Below are 17,337 nucleotides of genomic sequence, written 5' to 3' on the forward strand. Positions count from 1 at the left end.
AGTTTATGAGTAAATTGAGGTGTTACGTCCCTGCAGTGCCTCCCTTCATCTGTCACAGTTTTATCCCTGTTTTCTATCAGCGCCTCACCTTCTACTTCCACTTATCTCCCTCCAGCCAAATGTCTTATCAGCCTTTTCAACCACAAATGAATGTTAATGAACTTTTCTCATCTTCTTTCTTTTCTCTCCTCAGCTCACCTCACATGATGTAAGTGAATATCATTACAACGGCCTTACATTGAGGTCTGAGTCACTGCGTGTGCCTGTGCGTTTGTGTACGTACGAGCATGTGCGATCAGGAGCGTGCTTTTTAAAACGAGAGCACGGCTGTTTGCCTCCTCGAGCTGGAGGAGTGGGTGGGGGGCTGCCTACGGTTAACATTTGTTTCCTGAAATGAGCTGGTTTGAAGGCTTTTTATGTAAAGCCCTGTTTTTTCCCCATGTTGTTACGTCCCTAATAGCAGGTGTCTCATTACACTGAAACCTCTCAGCACTCATAGGGGGGAAATAAAAGCATGATATTTTTTTGAGAAGCATATTCCTGGTAATTATCCCAAAATAGACCAAAGGTTCAGCTGCTTGATGCCTCCATCTTTGGTATTTCAATTATTTTCTGGAGGCAAAGAAAATAATCCAAAATTATTTTGAGATTTTTTGTTGTTGTTGTTGCTGGTCTCATGTGTTGTTGGGTATCTGCCTAGGTCTTTGACATGAGTCACTAGGCACTTCATGTGACTGCTTAGCTTATGAATGAGAACACCCCCACCCAGCCCCCAGTCCACTGACAAAAGGTGGCCAAACAGCTGTTGCCTGGAAACCAAAACTGGTTACCATATTGCTATGCTGTGCTGCCATGAATCTCCCCCTACTTTTCCTTGTCGCTCAGCATTTGAACGTTTCATTCAAATGACTAGTTTTTCATTCAAAAACTAAAGAAAGAGTGATGGTCACTCTTTCTTTAGTTTTTGCTGTTTCAAAACAGAAAAAATGATGTTATTTCTAAGTACTTTCAACAGGTTGCTGAAGCATGTAACAAACAAAAACGACAGCCAGAGGTAAGTATGAAAAATAATGACTGAATTCAAAGTGACGGTGATGGTTGCACCAAATGATTAAAGGAGTAAGAGCAGCACTCTCGGTACCTATAACAGTACAGTATTACATGAAAAACTGTGGAAAATGGTGTGACTTTTAAGCAGAGCGCACAGATGCTCACAAAAAACGAAGAAGGATCTGTTTCTGCTGTAAACACAAACACATATAAGGTGCTGAAATGAGATGGTAAATCTACAGTCCCCACACTGCAAACCCCAAGAAACTAGCAGAACTACTAAAATAAGGCAGTTGATTGCCTTCATGTGCTTAAGCTGATAATCTTCCAAGTCAAACATTACAAGAAATATAATGTTTGGATTTACTGTATGTAAATGCTAACTAAAGTTAAATGAAATTGCTTTTAATGGCTGGATGGATGGATCACGTGGTTTTAGTCTTAGTGTTGCTTACTGAAATCCCATTACTTCTGCCAAGAACTGTACCTTCTCAAAATAAATGCTACAGTTACTGATAAAAAACAAAAAATGGAATGCTGTGTGAATGTAAATAAAAACATAATCTCATAAACGTATATTTTACTCACAACAGAACATAGAAAACAAATCAAACGTTTGAAGTGATAAAATTAAACATTTCAGGAAAACGATTGATAAAAAAGTTGGGACAGGAGCAACAAAATGTTAGCAAAAGTCAGTGTAAGGTTCTGAAAAGAAGGCTCTGAAAAGAAAATTGCAGGAGGAACTAATCAGTAACCTGACTGGGTATAAAAAGAGCATCTTAGACAGGCAGAGCTTCTCAGAAGTAAAGATGGCTAGAGGTTCACAGATCTACAAAAGCAGCCTCTTTCTTCAAATTTTGGAACATTTTCTAAATAATGTAATAATCTGCAGTACATAATATCATCAAAAATATCCAGAGAATTAATATTAATCAATGCTGGATGCTTGTTGTTGTCAGGTGGCACTGCATTAAAAACAGGCATGAGTCTGCCATGGAAATGACTGCATGGGAAAACTTTTAGATATCACTGTTTGTGAAGGCAGACTACAAATGCAGACTGTCGTGTGCACACGATCCAGGAATAATGCCCTTCTTCTCAGGATGAAAGGTTATTTAAAATGAACTGAAGTAAAGTGGAAAATTGTTCTGTGGTCAGATGAATCAAAATCTCAAATTCTTTTTGGCAAACACGGACACCATGTCCCCAGATTAAAGTGGAAAGGGATCATCCAGCTTGTTATCAGCACTCTCTGATCGTACATTAGTGCTTATGGACTTGGCAGCTTGCGCATCTGGAAAGGCACCATCAATGCTGAAAGGTATATTCAGGTTTTTTATACAGATTACGTTTTTGTTTTGTTTTCACAAAGGAGGCCTTGCATGCTTCGGCAAGGCAATAATAAACTGTATACTACGTCTATCATGACACTGTAGCTTCATAAAAGAAGAGTCTGGATGCTGAACTGGCCTTTCGTCGAGCTTTTTAGAATTTGCTTTCTATAGGCTCAGGTAAGGAGAGCGCGCAAGAACCTGCAGGAGGCTCGATGAGAGAGAGACGGAGACGTGCAAAGTCTCTCTCTCTCTCTCTCTCTCTCCCTCCCGCCCGTGACGTTACTCCGTTTTAAAGCCACCCTCGATCGTCCCCTCCGGTCCTCCTCCTCCGTCTCGCATTCACCTTCCTCACCGAGCTCAACATCAGCCAATGCTTCACGGCACTCCTACCCTGCGTGTCTATCCCATGCGTGGGAAGCACAGCAAAAACGAGGGCTTCACTTGAGTGAGTGAAAAGAAGAGATCGACGGAAAAGCGGGAATCGTTTCATCAGTTTTCATTGCTGAGTTTTTCGGAGGAAGCGGCTCCTGATATTAGCGAGAATCTCTGGTTTTTATCACGGTGGTAAGTATTCTTAACTTTTTAGAAAAAAAAATCGTAGTATCGAAAGAAAAACAGGTTTATAGACTGTTTATTTGATAAGACTGATTTTATAAACGGCGTTTGTCTCTTTAGAGTTTTATGTGGTAAGAGCTGCTGTGATTTCAGGACCACGGAGAGCTCTCAGGGCACCTTTAGTGGAACTTTCAAAAGGAAAATCTGCCCACAGCTATTTTCTATTCATTTATAAATTAATATTATACTACTACTTGATTTTAACAGATCTCTGAATACTGGACATTGGATCATTCAAAGTTATTACTGATTCTATATATTAATTTTTATGTCTATATTATGCATTTGATATGTGAAAACAAATAGAAATTGTATGCTAGAAGACAGCAAGAATTGTTCTTGTTTCCCTTAGAGAAGGTTTAAGCTTTGTAAGTAATTTTTTGTAAGTTATTTTTCAAAGTTACTTGAAAACTTACTACTCCACCTTGCTGTCTCATAACAAGACGTGTCCTTTGGTCTCCTCATATAATTCAAGCTAAAAGGCACATTCACCTTGAAAAAGACCCTTTTTAATTAACAAAGCAATCTTCTTGTTCTCCTGCTGCCAACAGGACAGAGAGACGGCATCGTGGAGCTATGAATGAGTCGCTGGTGGTGAACGACTCTTCTGCGACTCCTGCATCAGGAGAAGCTCTCCCGTGGATAGAGGCTGAGTCTTCGGACCGGAACGGCAGCCTGGAATTCTCCACCGCCGCATTAGATTTCCCTATCAACCCATGGGACATCATGCTCTGTATGTCAGGCACCGTGATCGCCTGTGAGAACGCCATAGTGGTAGCAATCATCTTCTACACGCCCACGCTGAGGACTCCCATGTTTGTGCTGATCGGGAGCCTGGCCACAGCCGACCTGCTGGCCGGCATGGGATTAATTCTGAACTTTGTGTTTCAGTATGTGATCTCCTCTGAGACTATCAGCCTTATCACTGTAGGCTTTTTAGTGGCCTCCTTCACTGCATCCATCAGCAGCCTCTTAGCCATTACGGTAGACCGCTACTTCTCCCTCTACAATGCCCTGACATACTTCTCAGAGAAGACACTGCAGTACGTTCACTTGATGTTAGTGGGCACCTGGGGGGTGTCTCTGTTCCTGGGCTTGCTGCCGGTGCTCGGCTGGAACTGCCTGGGCGAGCCGGCCTCCTGCAGCATTGTCCGCCCTCTGACCCGGAGCAACGTCATGCTCTTGGCCACCTCCTTCTTTGCCATCTTTGTGCTTATGCTGACCCTTTACTTCAAGATCTGCAAGATCGTGTGCCACCACGCCCACCAGATCGCCCTCCAACAGCACTTTTTTGCCACTTCGCATTATGTCGCCACCAAGAAAGGGGTGTCCACTTTGGCCATCATCTTGGGGACTTTTGGTGCCAGCTGGCTTCCCTTTGCCATCTACTGTCTCGTGGGTGAGAGGGAGTATCCGTCAGTGTACACCTATGCTACACTGCTGCCGGCCACCTACAACTCCATGATCAACCCCATCATCTACGCCTACAGAAACGCCGAGATCCAGCGCTCCATCTACATGCTTCTCTGTGGCTGCTTTCAAGCCAAGGGAGCTTATCGGTCCAGGTCACCAAGTGAGGTCTAAAAAAGGTGCTACAGCTTGCTGCGTGTGTGTGTGTGTGTGTGTGTGTGTGTGTGTGTGTGTGTGTGTGTGTGTGTGTGTGTGTGTGTGTGTGTGTGTGTGTGTGAGAGAGAGAGAGAGAGAGAGAGAGAGAGAGAAAGAGAGAGAGCATGCATGTGTGTGCGTTAATGGCCGAGCAAAAAGACAAACCCAGTAATCATCGACAATCTGCTTACAGTTGACAGTGAATGCTTTAAAAAAACAAAAAACAAAGCAGGCGTGATGTTCGGAATGTGTCTCTCATGCATACTGTGTCTGCACTTTATTAGCCTATGTCTCAACACAAGTTAGGGGGAGAGTTTGGAAATGCTGTGAACAAGAAACTTGTTTTTTTTTGTTTTTTAAAAAAGACAAAGCAAACCTGTGAATGTACTTAAGTGGAAAAAATAGGAATGGAAATCTTGCACTTTATTCAATGTTTTTTTTCAAATGCCAAAGCAGTATTGTATAGCCCTTAATGTGTTTAAGCATTTGAACCTGTGAGTAACCTTGTGCCATTTTTCTATTTTGTATTGTACTGTCTTTGATGTCCATTTTGTACAAGAGGAATAAAGGGATAAAATCAAGTGGTGGCTCAAGTATGTGATCCATATTGCTGCACTTTCTGTGTGTGTGTGTGTGTGTGTGTATTACACACAATGTTTTCTTTTCTTTTAGTTTTTTACATCCTAGTACCATCCAAGTACCTTGTTCTAGTTCAAACCTAGACACATATGATTGCTTGCTCAGTTTTTGCGTGTCATACAGGGAGTGCAGAATTATTAGGCAAGTTGTATTTTTGAGGAATAATTTTATTATTGAACAACAACCATGTTCTCAATGAACCCAAAAAACTCATTAATATCAAAGCTGAATGTTTTTGGAAGTAGTTTTTAGTTTGTTTTTAGTTTTAGCTATTTTAGGGGGATATCTGTGTGTGCAGGTGACTATTACTGTGCATAATTATTAGGCAACTTAACAAAAAACAAATATATACCCATTTCAATTATTTATTTTTACCAGTGAAACCAATATAACATCTCCACATTCACAAATATACATTTCTGACATTCAAAAACAAAACAAAAACAAATCAGCGACCAATATAGCCACCTTTCTTTGCAAGGACACTCAAAAGCCTGCCATCCATGGATTCTGTCAGTGTTTTGATCTGTTCACCATCAACATTGCGTGCAGCAGCAACCACAGCCTCCCAGACACTGTTCAGAGAGGTGTACTGTTTTCCCTCCTTGTAAATCTCACATTTGATGATGGACCACAGGTTCTCAATGGGGTTCAGATCAGGTGAACAAGGTGGCCATGTCATTAGTTTTTCTTCTTTTATACCCTTTCTTGCCAGCCACGCTGTGGAGTACTTGGACGCGTGTGATGGAGCATTGTCCTGCATGAAAATCATGTTTTTCTTGAAGGATGCAGACTTCTTCCTGTACCACTGCTTGAAGAAGGTGTCTTCCAGAAACTGGCAGTAGGACTGGGAGTTGAGCTTGACTCCATCCTCAACCCGAAAAGGCCCCACAAGCTCATCTTTGATGATACCAGCCCAAACCAGTACTCCACCTCCACTTTGCTGGCGTCTGAGTCGGACTGGAGCTCTCTGCCCTTTACCAATCCAGCCACGGGCCCATCCATCTGGCCCATCAAGACTCACTCTCATTTCATCAGTCCATAAAACCTTAGAAAAATCAGTCTTGAGATATTTCTTGGCCCAGTCTTGACGTTTCAGCTTGTGTGTCTTGTTCAGTGGTGGTCGTCTTTCAGCCTTTCTTACCTTGGCCATGTCTCTGAGTATTGCACACCTTGTGCTTTTGGGCACTCCTGTGATGTTGCAGCTCTGAAATATGGCCAAACTGGTGGCAAGTGGCATCTTGGCAGCTGCACGCTTGACTTTTCTCAGTTCATGGGCAGTTATTTGGCGCCTTGGTTTTTCCACACGCTTCTTGCGACCCTGTTGACTATTTTGAATGAAACGCTTGATTGTTCGATGATCACGCTTCAGAAGCTTTGCAATTTTGAGACTGCTGCATCCCTCTGCAAGATATCTCACTATTTTTGACTTTTCTGAGCCTGTCAAGTCCTTCTTTTGACCCATTTTGGCAAAGGAAAGGACGTTGCCTAATAATTATGCACACCTGATATAGGGTGTTGATGTCATTAGACCACACCCCTTCTCATTACAGAGATGCACATCACCTAATATGCTTAATTGGTAGTAGGCTTTCGAGCCTATACAGCTTGGAGTAAGACAACATGCATGAAGAGGATGATGTGGACAAAATACTCATTTGCCTAATAATTCTGCACTCCCTGTAAATGTGTGCTTGTGAGTGGTTAAGAAAAACCCAGAGGTACCACAAACGTGTAAAAACATGAGCCACGTGATCTTGGCTACTTAGCTGTGATTGCCTCCCCTCCAGCTTTAGCAGGTGAGACATAAGGCTGCGGAAGTCAAATCAGCATTTCTTTCACGTAATTTACTAACCCCTACGTAACATTCGCAGCCACTGCTGGCCTTGGTATGCGTTCGCATTGAAAATATATGATGCACTCTGTCTTGGTAGCGCAGGAAATGAGAAAGGTTGTCTGGACCTTATCTTGCTTCATCCCATCGACATCTCTAGTTATGATTCAAGAGTAGAGCAGCTGAATGCACGTGTACGGGTGTGTGACAAAGTGAGAAGAATGATCATAATGGGTCCGTGTCACCTGTTAAACACAAAGTAAACCCGGCAGCCTGCGGAGCGACTGATGCAGCCGTTTATCTGCCGTGGTTTTCAGAGCCTCGCAGGAATGAAGATAACTTTGTAGACCAGGAAACTTAAGCTTTTCTCCTCTCCTTCAATAACTTCTTCTTCCACATCCTGCTTTTACACAATACTTCACATTCCTTACTTTTTCTTAATTGAAAATACAGCATATACAGCTTGCAATACCCAGCTTTAACCTAGGTGAAAGCTACTTTGATGACTGCATCATTAGTTCTTTAAAATGAAATTACTGAGCATTGAAACACTATTTAATTACTGAGAACAAACCTACATGCACAGTTAAATCTTTAATAAATTCAAAAATACAAGCTCTAATTGATGCTGACCAGCATGCCAGTAAAATGAAATGATTGGAAGCTCTAGAACTGACTCGATAATTGTAAGCGCTGTATCTTTGCAACTAACTTGTACCTGCAGAAGATGCTTGAAATCTCAAAAGCTTCATGTCAGGCTGAGCCTCTCCTGTCGAGAGACCTCGGACAACTTTATCACATCAGTGGCACTGAGGTGCAATCTAATCTGTGCAATCTGCACGGAGCCTTTCTTAGTAGGGGTTTGTCCTCAATACATGTCATCCCAAGTGAACATTTCTCTGTGTGCCCCTTAAGCCTGCTCCTCTGGAAACTGCAGAATCTAATGGTAGTGCCTTTTCCTAAGATATACTTTATATACACAACTCCCTGTGAGTAATGTATAGTATATCTTTCATCTTCATGGATGTTGGCCTCTGTGCTTTAGAGTCTCCTGTTGTTGGCAGAGGCATTCATAGAAGCCATTTACTGCTTTTGCTGATCTTCTCCAAGAAGTCCACATACAGCCCACTAAATAAAGTCACTGTTCCCACCGCAGCTAAATTCTGTTTCGTGATGAAACACTTAAACACCCACATTGCAGATAAATCGTTGCAGCATCAGCTCAGTTTAATTATTCGGTTCTGCAGTAGTCGTGGTAACCAGCATGTCCGAGAAGGCCACTGAGCAGGTGGGCCTATTCAGGTCACACTTTGGGAAGCGCTTCTCATACCTCATTGAAACTAAAAACCAGTCATTCTGCAGCTCGTGCAGCTAGTTTTAAACCATCATGGTACTCGAAAACTGCAGAAAAAACAGAAATGTGTTGAGGATATTGCGAGCTCAGAGCCTGCAATAGGGTGAGAGGCAGGGTACGCCCTGGACAGGTCACTATTGTCTCACAGGGCTAATACAAACAACTATTCACACCTATTGGCACTTTAACTGCATGTCTTTGGACTGTGGGAGGAAGCCAGATTACCCAGAGAGAACCCACACAGGCACAGGGAGAACATGCAAACTCCAGATGGTGGATCTGAACCCAGGAACTACTTGTTGTGAGGCAAAGAGTGATAACCACTGCCCACCTTTTCAACAGGAAGTCATTAATTCAGTTAATTTTTTTCCAGACAGAATTTGTTTGACTTTTTTTTGTTCTCGTTGTTGTGTTTTTAAATGTCTGCACCAGATAATACATATTTTAGTCGTCAAATTATGCGTGAACTTTGAATTTAGTTGCATATTTTAGACTACACTGGCAAAGGTCGGGAGTAGAAACATTCTCTGTACTGTTCTTTCATTTTTAATTAATTCTTTTAAGCAAATAGCACACAGTTGTTTTTCTCGTCCAGTTTTAATTTCAGCCAAGTGAAGAGTGTTTTTTTCACTCCCACTTTTATTCGTCAGTTTAGTTTCAGTTGATGACAACCTTAACAGTTTCTGAGAGATCTGTGATCATCATGAGCTTTGGATTTCTCCCAAAGGACACGATAGTATCCGAGGAAATTCCAACTAAATCCATCTTCGTTTTTTCTTGTTTTTAGGTTTCTATCCTTCCCTCCATCTTTTCTGCTCTTGATTCGCTGATAGCAGTCTGATTGGTGCATACGCAGCCTATTCTTTACACTTGTTTAAGAGAAAAAACAGCTCTGCATGGAACAAGTAGTTGCTTTTACAGAGTATTTTCTTGCAAGCTAAATTTCGACACAGACTTAGACTTGCTTGCCATTTCTGCTGGCATTCACAAGTACTGTATGTGTGCTACTGTTCCTGCCTCTTACTTTGTCCCAATAATAGCTCTTACACAACAACACCACAAAGGTCAGTGTGTTTGCTCCTCGTAAAAGCTATCAACTTTATCAGTCACCACTCTGAAAGCAGTGGAGCCTTCAGTCAGTTTAGGGCTGATCACAAAGTGGGGTAAAGGTGAAGGATGCTGAGGGCCGCTAATGCGCTGCATGAAGAAGACTGGCCGCTTTGAGAGCAGGAGATGTTTGTTCAACTTGTTTTTTTTTCTGCCTTAACAGATGTTGCTTTCGGTCACTCACCAAATCAGGCAACCACCTGTTTGTTCGCAGGGCTTAGAAAGTAAACCTGTGGCAACAGTCTAAAAGTGCTCATGTACTTTTTAGGCCTTCGATTTCTAAAATGTTACATTTCTAAGATCCAGCTCACAGGCTACATTAAATCTCTTGGAAAGAGATTCGGATTTCTCCACTGTTTCTTCTCTTTCTTCTTTCTTTTTTTTGGGGGGGGGGGGTTCATTTTTGTAAAAACCGTGAAGTGATTCCAGTGTGTTTTGGACGGGTAGTTTGCATTAGTTGTTATATAGATTTATTCTTCCTGTCATGGTGCAAAGAATATGTGTTTATCAAGTTATTTTCTTAAATGTAATTTTTAATGTTCCACTTGCAACAACCTACTGGTATCAATCACATTTAACACGGCACATTCAGATCACTCCTTCAAACCTGTGGATAAACTGGTGGATTTCACTTTCTTGTGTTTATTTTAACCAAAGAAATCATTCTGTCATCGTGCACTTTACTTGTCTTCTGTCAAGTTCAGTTTTTTTTAAATGCAATGGATTTTGTCTTCTAAAGCTTTTGATGTCTTTCATAGGTTTATGTGACTAATGATGACGTCCTGCTCTTACACTGACATCTCTTTGAGCTTCATGTTTAAAATTACATTAAAAAGCATACAAATTCAACACAATTAACTACATATATTATGTCTGCTTCATTTGGAATGATTGAAGAAATGGATAACTCTCACTGCCATGAAACTGCTGCTCGGTCATTTCTCCAATTGATTTTGATCTGCTGAACATAGGTGACGTAAAGGTCTGTTACCCCCAAAGAGTTAATGCAAAGTTGCTGTAAAATGTACTGAATTTAACTTCTGCACTTCAATCACATAAAAATTGTTAGATTTAAAATACACTGTGTTGGTGTGTTTACGGACCTAACTGTAGTGCTTGTCATTACAACGGGCAGATCATGCAGTGTGAAAAAAAACAACCATATTTTTATTAATTAAAAGTCAATCAATACTTGGTATAACCACCTTTATTCTTCAACACAGCATGAACTCTCTTTGGCAAGCTTCCTTGCAATTTCTTTAAATTCAGAAATACTTCTCCAGATTCCTTGAGGTCTACTTTGGATGTCGGCCACCTTTCTCAATCAGACATGTTCCAGTTGGTATTGTATCGTGGACCAAATCCTGATTGGCTCCTTAAAAGCAAAATCTAAAGAAATGAGTTGTGACTCAAGACTTCTGCACAACACCGTGAAAGTGCACTGAAATTCACCCACGGCCCTTCACTTAAATATTACATCCATTAGACCCAATACAGGATAGCAGAAGTGCTTGAATTATGTAATGCTTGATCCGTGCAGACCTGTGCACAAGTCCACAGTTGAATGATTCCATCACTAATAACATTAATTACAGCAGTGTAGCAAATGCTCTCCACAGAAACACCACCGTTACTGAGTTAGCCATTAGCTTGATGGAAAATGCTTTAGTACTATTGATTGTGTAATCACGCAAACTTTTCCACCTTTCTTCTCTCAGGGTTGTCTTTTCATATTTAGATGAAAGTGATGCTGTAAGAATGGTTGACAGACAGCAAAAAGTGTCAGTAACATGTTATCTTATTCTCCAATGTGAGCTTGGTGATAATCCAATAATGGTGATTGTTAGACGCACGTGCAAACATGTTACCTGGGTAAGCAAAGACAATCCCATCCCAGCTAGATGAAAGTTTTCTTTAAAATAAAGTACACGCCACTTGTGTTTTTGTGAACGCAATTGTCATGGCTAAATTACCAGATTGCCTGTGGGCGACTGTACATGTGCAGTATGTATGCTGTCTGTAGTCTCTGCTGTAGATTGTCCATGCGTGTTCGATGAAGGATTATAAATGGATGAGAGTGCGTTCAGGAAAGAGACGCCAGCCCTAAAGCTCTTCCTTCTCAGAATAACACTACGTGACGTGTTGAGTGTAACTAAGGGACATTTTTCAAGGTACAATGAGCTCAGTAGTAAGTGTTGTGGACACTCAGCAACTGTTTGACATTTAAGCTTTGTACCTGCGGCGCCTAACAATGTTTGCTCTAGAAGTTAAACACATAAAAAGGACCGAATGTCCCCTATGAATAGATGATCCTTGCAATATTTATAGATAGAGTAGATCCCATTTTAGAGAGTCGAATGTTTTTCGCCTGATTGAAGTATGATCATGTGATTGGTTTTAAAGTTTGATCACAGCTTTTTGCAGAGTTGACTGTTACTGCATATACAGCAGCTGTCTGAAGCACATAAACAACAACGTGCAGATTTCTCTGTATATCAGTGTGCTGCCTCTAAAGTGATATGCGTTACACGGCTGCAAGAGCGCACAGTAAACAAATCACTGCATGATCAATTTGGTTTCAATTCCAGGAAACGCTTTTGCATACGGATGAACAATCTTTGCTTAACTTCAGCAAAAAACAGCCATTTTTAATGTGTCCATTAAATGCGGAAACATTCTTAGCGTATTATCTAACTCGATTACTGTAACAGAAAAATAATAAACCATCGAATAATTAACATTTTCAGGCTCTACTGGTTTTCCATGATGGATAATTTTGCTGGTTCTCCATAACCTTGATAACAAGCTACTGCTTGAGTATTTGGAGAATTATAGTAGATGTCTTTGAAGTATTTGAAAACACTGAAGACTGATTAGTTGAGCCATCAGCCTTTCTTTAGCTTTTCTGTAGAAAGGAGTTAAGAAAACATTTAAATTCTTAAAATAGTTCCTTAAAATAAAGTAACAAGAGGAAGTGTTGCAGTTAATGATCCGGTGACTGCAGCTGTGCAGCAATTTCTGTGTGCTTGCAGGCACTGATACTGCTGGTAGCAAGCCAGTGCTGTCCAACTTGTGACAGCAGGAAGATGGAGCTGTCAGGCAGGGGGAGAAGAGGGAAACCACAGAGGAGGTTCATAGATTTAGTGGAGGAGGACAGAGGGGTGAGAGAGGGGCATGCTATGGATAGGGTGAGATGCAGGAAGATGGTACTTTATGGTGATGTCTAAAGGAAGCAGTCGAAAGAAAAGATGAAGTATTCAGATTGGATCGCGTGTGGTATAAGATCTACTGTACAATACAGACATGGCAGTGTTAATAATTCCACATGGTCAGTGCCAGTTTCTTGGAGGAGATCATCGTGTAAGCTGAGGCGCTGTATATGTTTGTAATTTACTGTTGAGGAGGAAAAACAGAAGGAGGGGAGTGTGTTTGTGTGCATGAAGCAACTAATAAAAAATCAAACACCTTATGGCTATAACTCAATTCCCACTAAAGCTTCATTTCTGCAGCCAGATCAAATTGACCGAAACATTATCTCAGTGATTTTGATCAATTATGTAAACATGCCAGGGGCTCAGCTATGTTCTGAACTGGATATGTATGGTATAAATAGGTAATTTTACAGTTCATTACAGTGGTTCAAGCAAGGTGAGGAAGTATAATGCGGGGGAAAGTCTTTAATGCGCTGCAGGTCAACTTGTCCTCAAGATATAAAGCCAAATAATGAGGTAGCTCACACTTCTACGGATGATTGTGTGGTTTTTGGATGTGGTGACACTGCAGGCACTTCTGTCTTTGGATCCAGCTCTCATTTACTCACACCTTTCATCCTGACCCATTACCTCCCATCAACTCACCGTGTATGATGCTCATGTCCTCTTCCTCACACCGAGTGAACCCTCCTACCCCAGAGTAACCATCACAGCCTTACAGCTTAACGCTTCAAAGACACTGTTGTGACACACGCTACCTCCCCAGCACGACACGATTACGCCCGTCATCGTCCTGACTTTAATATTTACCTGCCTCAGGTCTCATCTTCTTTTTCAGCATGAACTAATTACTAATTAGGTGATATGTCACCACTATGAGCACAGCAATGATGACTAACAGAGAAAATAAGTATGGAGGGGATTTATTTAGCCATGCAGATGTAGATTTCAGGAATAAGACATAGTCTTTTCCAGACATGATGACTCAACCCGTAATGATTAGCTGCTTTTAAGGATGGCAATTTACAAGAAATATGCTTTGGATGCTTTTATGCATCATTCAGGACTTGTTTAATATATCAATCCATCCAGTAATTCAATGCAGTTTGATTTGTAATGTCATCAAATCTCAGAAGAAAGTGTAAAAAAATGGCATTTGTAACATTAATTAAGTCAGGAGTGCAAGAACTGGCTCCCTGCTGAGTCTCCAAGTAGATGTGTTGTAAAGTGAGAAAAACTGCAGGAGGAGCAGAGTGAGAAGAAGGCCTCAATTTTTGGACAAAAGAGTGACTGAATCTAGACGCACTGCTTCAAATTGTTCAAATCACCTTTATTTTTTAATTAAGATATCTCAGGTTGTTCATAATCTATTTAATAATCAGTTTTTTGAATACTTTTACATTTTTACACTGAAATAAATAAATAAATAAATAAACGGGGGTGTTTGTTTTTGCCCAGCCCACTTGAAGTTGAATTGGGCACAGATGTGCATTTGAGCTTTGGAAATAATTTGCATGTAAAACATCATTGTCTAATAAAACGTGATGCTTTGGTATAGATTTAACAACTCTACCATCTCTGCATTAGGCTTTGCTTTGATAAGCTCTCGTGTTGAAGGGTGAAATATTAGGCTTTTTCTCTTATCTTCTCTCATATACTTACTGTTAATATAGTGGACGCCTGTATTAAACATGGCTAATGTTTCAAATAATGAGGAGTGTATGTGCAAGTAATCCTTGTGTGCCGAGAATTCTTGGCTTCGGGCTGTTTTTAATGTTGTCGGCTGCTATCAGTGAGAGCAGATATCCTTAACATAGTAACATGGTCATCTCAGGCACCAAGCAGCAGCTCCTTCAACCTGCTGTTCAAACCTTCTGCTTGTAAGAGGAACTATAGATGCCTGTTTCAAAAAGCAGGTGAAATAAGGGGCTGAGTGTCTGCAATGTGGCCAATATAAAATAAACAATGAACATTTTTGCAAAGTGAGTACTTTTATATTTTAATACTATAATAAAGAAAACTAGCTAACATGTTTAAATGTAGGTGTGGATGTGAGTCTGTCGAGTAAAATGTAAACAGACTTTAGGTGAGCTGACCAAAAGGGACAGCGTCCAAAAAAACTTATGTAATGACATCTGACCCGGGTGGAGATGCTGGGCCTTCACTGCAGCTCAAACATCGTTCTGTGTTAGAAACAAAAGAATTCAAAGTGACATCTGGCATTTTCATGCTCAAACAGACCTCTTTTTTTCAGTTATTTCATTGTTTTTAAGTCATGTACTTTCATGACTTCAGGAGACTTAACACGGTGTGGCATGAAATATGAAAGTGAACACAAGGTCACTCGCTGACTGCAGGAGGAGCAAGCAAAGGCTGAATGTGCAGGAAGCACATGGTAACAGCTGACCAAAAGTAAAGCTAAAAAGTTTTTTGGGTTTTTTTTGCATGGGAGTATTTGTTATTGATTTATTTCTAATTCAAGAAGTTTTTATTTTATAAAACCAATTATTTTAAATGAGCAATAAAATCAAATACAAGGTGAAAATGAATATTCAGAGACTGCAGTCACCAATTAAACCCCACAGTCGTGTTGCATAATAGGCTTGTTTACATTTATTTTATCTGGGGCTGAGAGAATGAGTGTGCGTAGGTCTGACGAGGACTGAGTCGGTGATAATAGACAGCGTGGGAGGTAGGCCACACACACACATTTGTTTGGTAAGGTGTGGTTATGTTATATAGTTGTTTTTTGTTTGTTTGTTTTTTACTGTAACCAATGCCAAGTAGCAAATAGGGCAAGCAAAAAAATGCATCTTAAGTTTTTCTGCGTGGAAAAAAACCAAAACAAAAAACAAACATCGTTCAGTCCACTTCCTGATTGGGCAACACATCCCCCCGCTTTTCCAAAAATACTTACTTGAGCATTTAAAATTTGTTGTCATCTGTGGCTCGAAATAGCCTCACTGTTTGTACAAAAATTATGCAAGGTTCAGGAAAGGAGGAAAAGCCGTATAGAAATGTATTATAATCATAAAACATCTGTTGAAATAAAACACACACACCGTCTCTACCGTCTCTACACACTGCTCCCTGAGTGCTGGATTGGTAGCTGTCCACTGCTTCACATTTAACATGAAAGCAAGATGAAATGCTTTTGTTTTACAGTTTGGGAAAAGTGCAAGGTAAAGTGTGCCTAACCCAACAACCTAGACACAAAGAATTTTATTTCCTGTCTGATTTCCATAAATATTGGACATGAAGAAATGAGCTTTAAGAGTAAGTCCACAAAAAGGGTGATTACTGATCACGCAATGGTGAAAGTCAGGTTATAGAACTAGCAGAGGTTGATAGTTGGCTTCCTTAATGACCTTTAATTTCTCTCTCTCTTTCTCTTTGTTGTTGTTGTCTGTTAACACCATATCAAGAAATAACCCACCCGCTCCTTGTGGAACATCTGAAGATCTATTTAAAGGACTTGCTGTCCTTTTTTAAGTTGTCTAAACGTGGTAATAAGGCACAAGTTTCAGATAATCAAAGTTTAATATTTGGCTAACGTCACCAAAATATATATTTTTCTTTTTTTGTGTGAAAAAGCAGTTAACAACTAGTTAACTAATAACTAGTTGTGCCACCCTTGGCTGCAAGAGCTGCAATCAAACCTTTGTGGTGACTGGTAATGAGTCTTCTACATTGGCCCAGTCTTCTTTGAAGAATTGTAATTCATTCAGCCTGTTTAAGATCATTCCAAAGCATCTTTCACTGGGGCACTAATTTTTATTTATATTTATTCTATTTGGTTTGTTAGTTTGTGGAGTTGTTTTGGATGACTGTCCTGCTGCAAGCCCTCTTGAACTTCAGAGCATGAACTTACGGCTGAACTTTCTTCTTCAGGATTTTCTGGTAGAGATCATAGTTTCATGAATTCACGTCCAGATCCTGAAGCAGCGAAAACCATCACACTACCACCACCATGTCTGACTGTTTGTAAGACGTTCTTACAAACAGTAAGTGTGTTTTTGGTAAATGTGAGACGAGTCTTTTTGTTCTTTTTGGTTAGCAGAGCTTTTCTCCTTGGAACTCTCCCGTGGATGCCATTTTTGCCCAGTCTGTTTCTCATTGTTAAATATTTAACTCTGGCCCTCATTGTTGCTCACTGGCATCCCAAAGCCTTATAAATGGCTTTGCAACCCTTTCCAGACTGATAGATATCAATGACTTTAGATTGTGACATGATATCATCATTTAAAAATGTACCTTTTATATTTATCATGTTTTTTTGGTCTAATATTAAAACTAGTTTGAAGATCTTAAACAACCTATAAATAAATGCATTTAAAAAATCTCACACTGCGATGGATTACAGTGCTGTCATAACCGTACACTGATATTGCTTTTTACAGCTGTCCAGCTCATCTATAAGGTCAGATCACATATAAGTAAAGTGTACAATATTAAAAGAGTACGATTTAAAAACTTCTGACTTGCTGACTGTTGTAATGCTTCTCACGATAACAATAAAAGAACAAAAACAAAATGCAGATCATATTTTGGTGGTTTTAGTCCCTCATGTGAATGTTGCTGATG

General features: G+C 40.3%; 1 protein-coding gene across 1 annotated transcript; it reads left to right on the forward strand.

The window, feature by feature from the left end:
* The first annotated feature begins 2,646 nt into the window (after window positions 1-2,646).
* gpr6 (G protein-coupled receptor 6) lies at window positions 2,647-5,168 on the forward strand. The gene is made up of 2 exons (XM_080882058.1): window positions 2,647-2,951; window positions 3,554-5,168. The coding sequence occupies exon 2, from the start codon at window positions 3,579-3,581 to the stop codon at window positions 4,584-4,586; it is 1,008 nt and encodes a 335-aa protein (XP_080738184.1). The 5' UTR covers window positions 2,647-2,951; window positions 3,554-3,578; the 3' UTR covers window positions 4,587-5,168.
* Window positions 5,169-17,337: the final 12,169 nt, after the last annotated feature.

This window comes from Rhamphochromis sp. 'chilingali', assembly GCF_963969265.1.
Source record: "Rhamphochromis sp. 'chilingali' genome assembly, chromosome: 5".
NCBI lineage: Eukaryota > Metazoa > Chordata > Actinopteri > Cichliformes > Cichlidae > Rhamphochromis > Rhamphochromis sp. 'chilingali'.

Coding starts and splice junctions, on each gene's coding strand:
- gpr6 (XM_080882058.1), top strand. CDS start 3,579: ATGAATGAGTCGCTGGTGGTGAACGACTCTTCTGCGACTCCTGCATCA.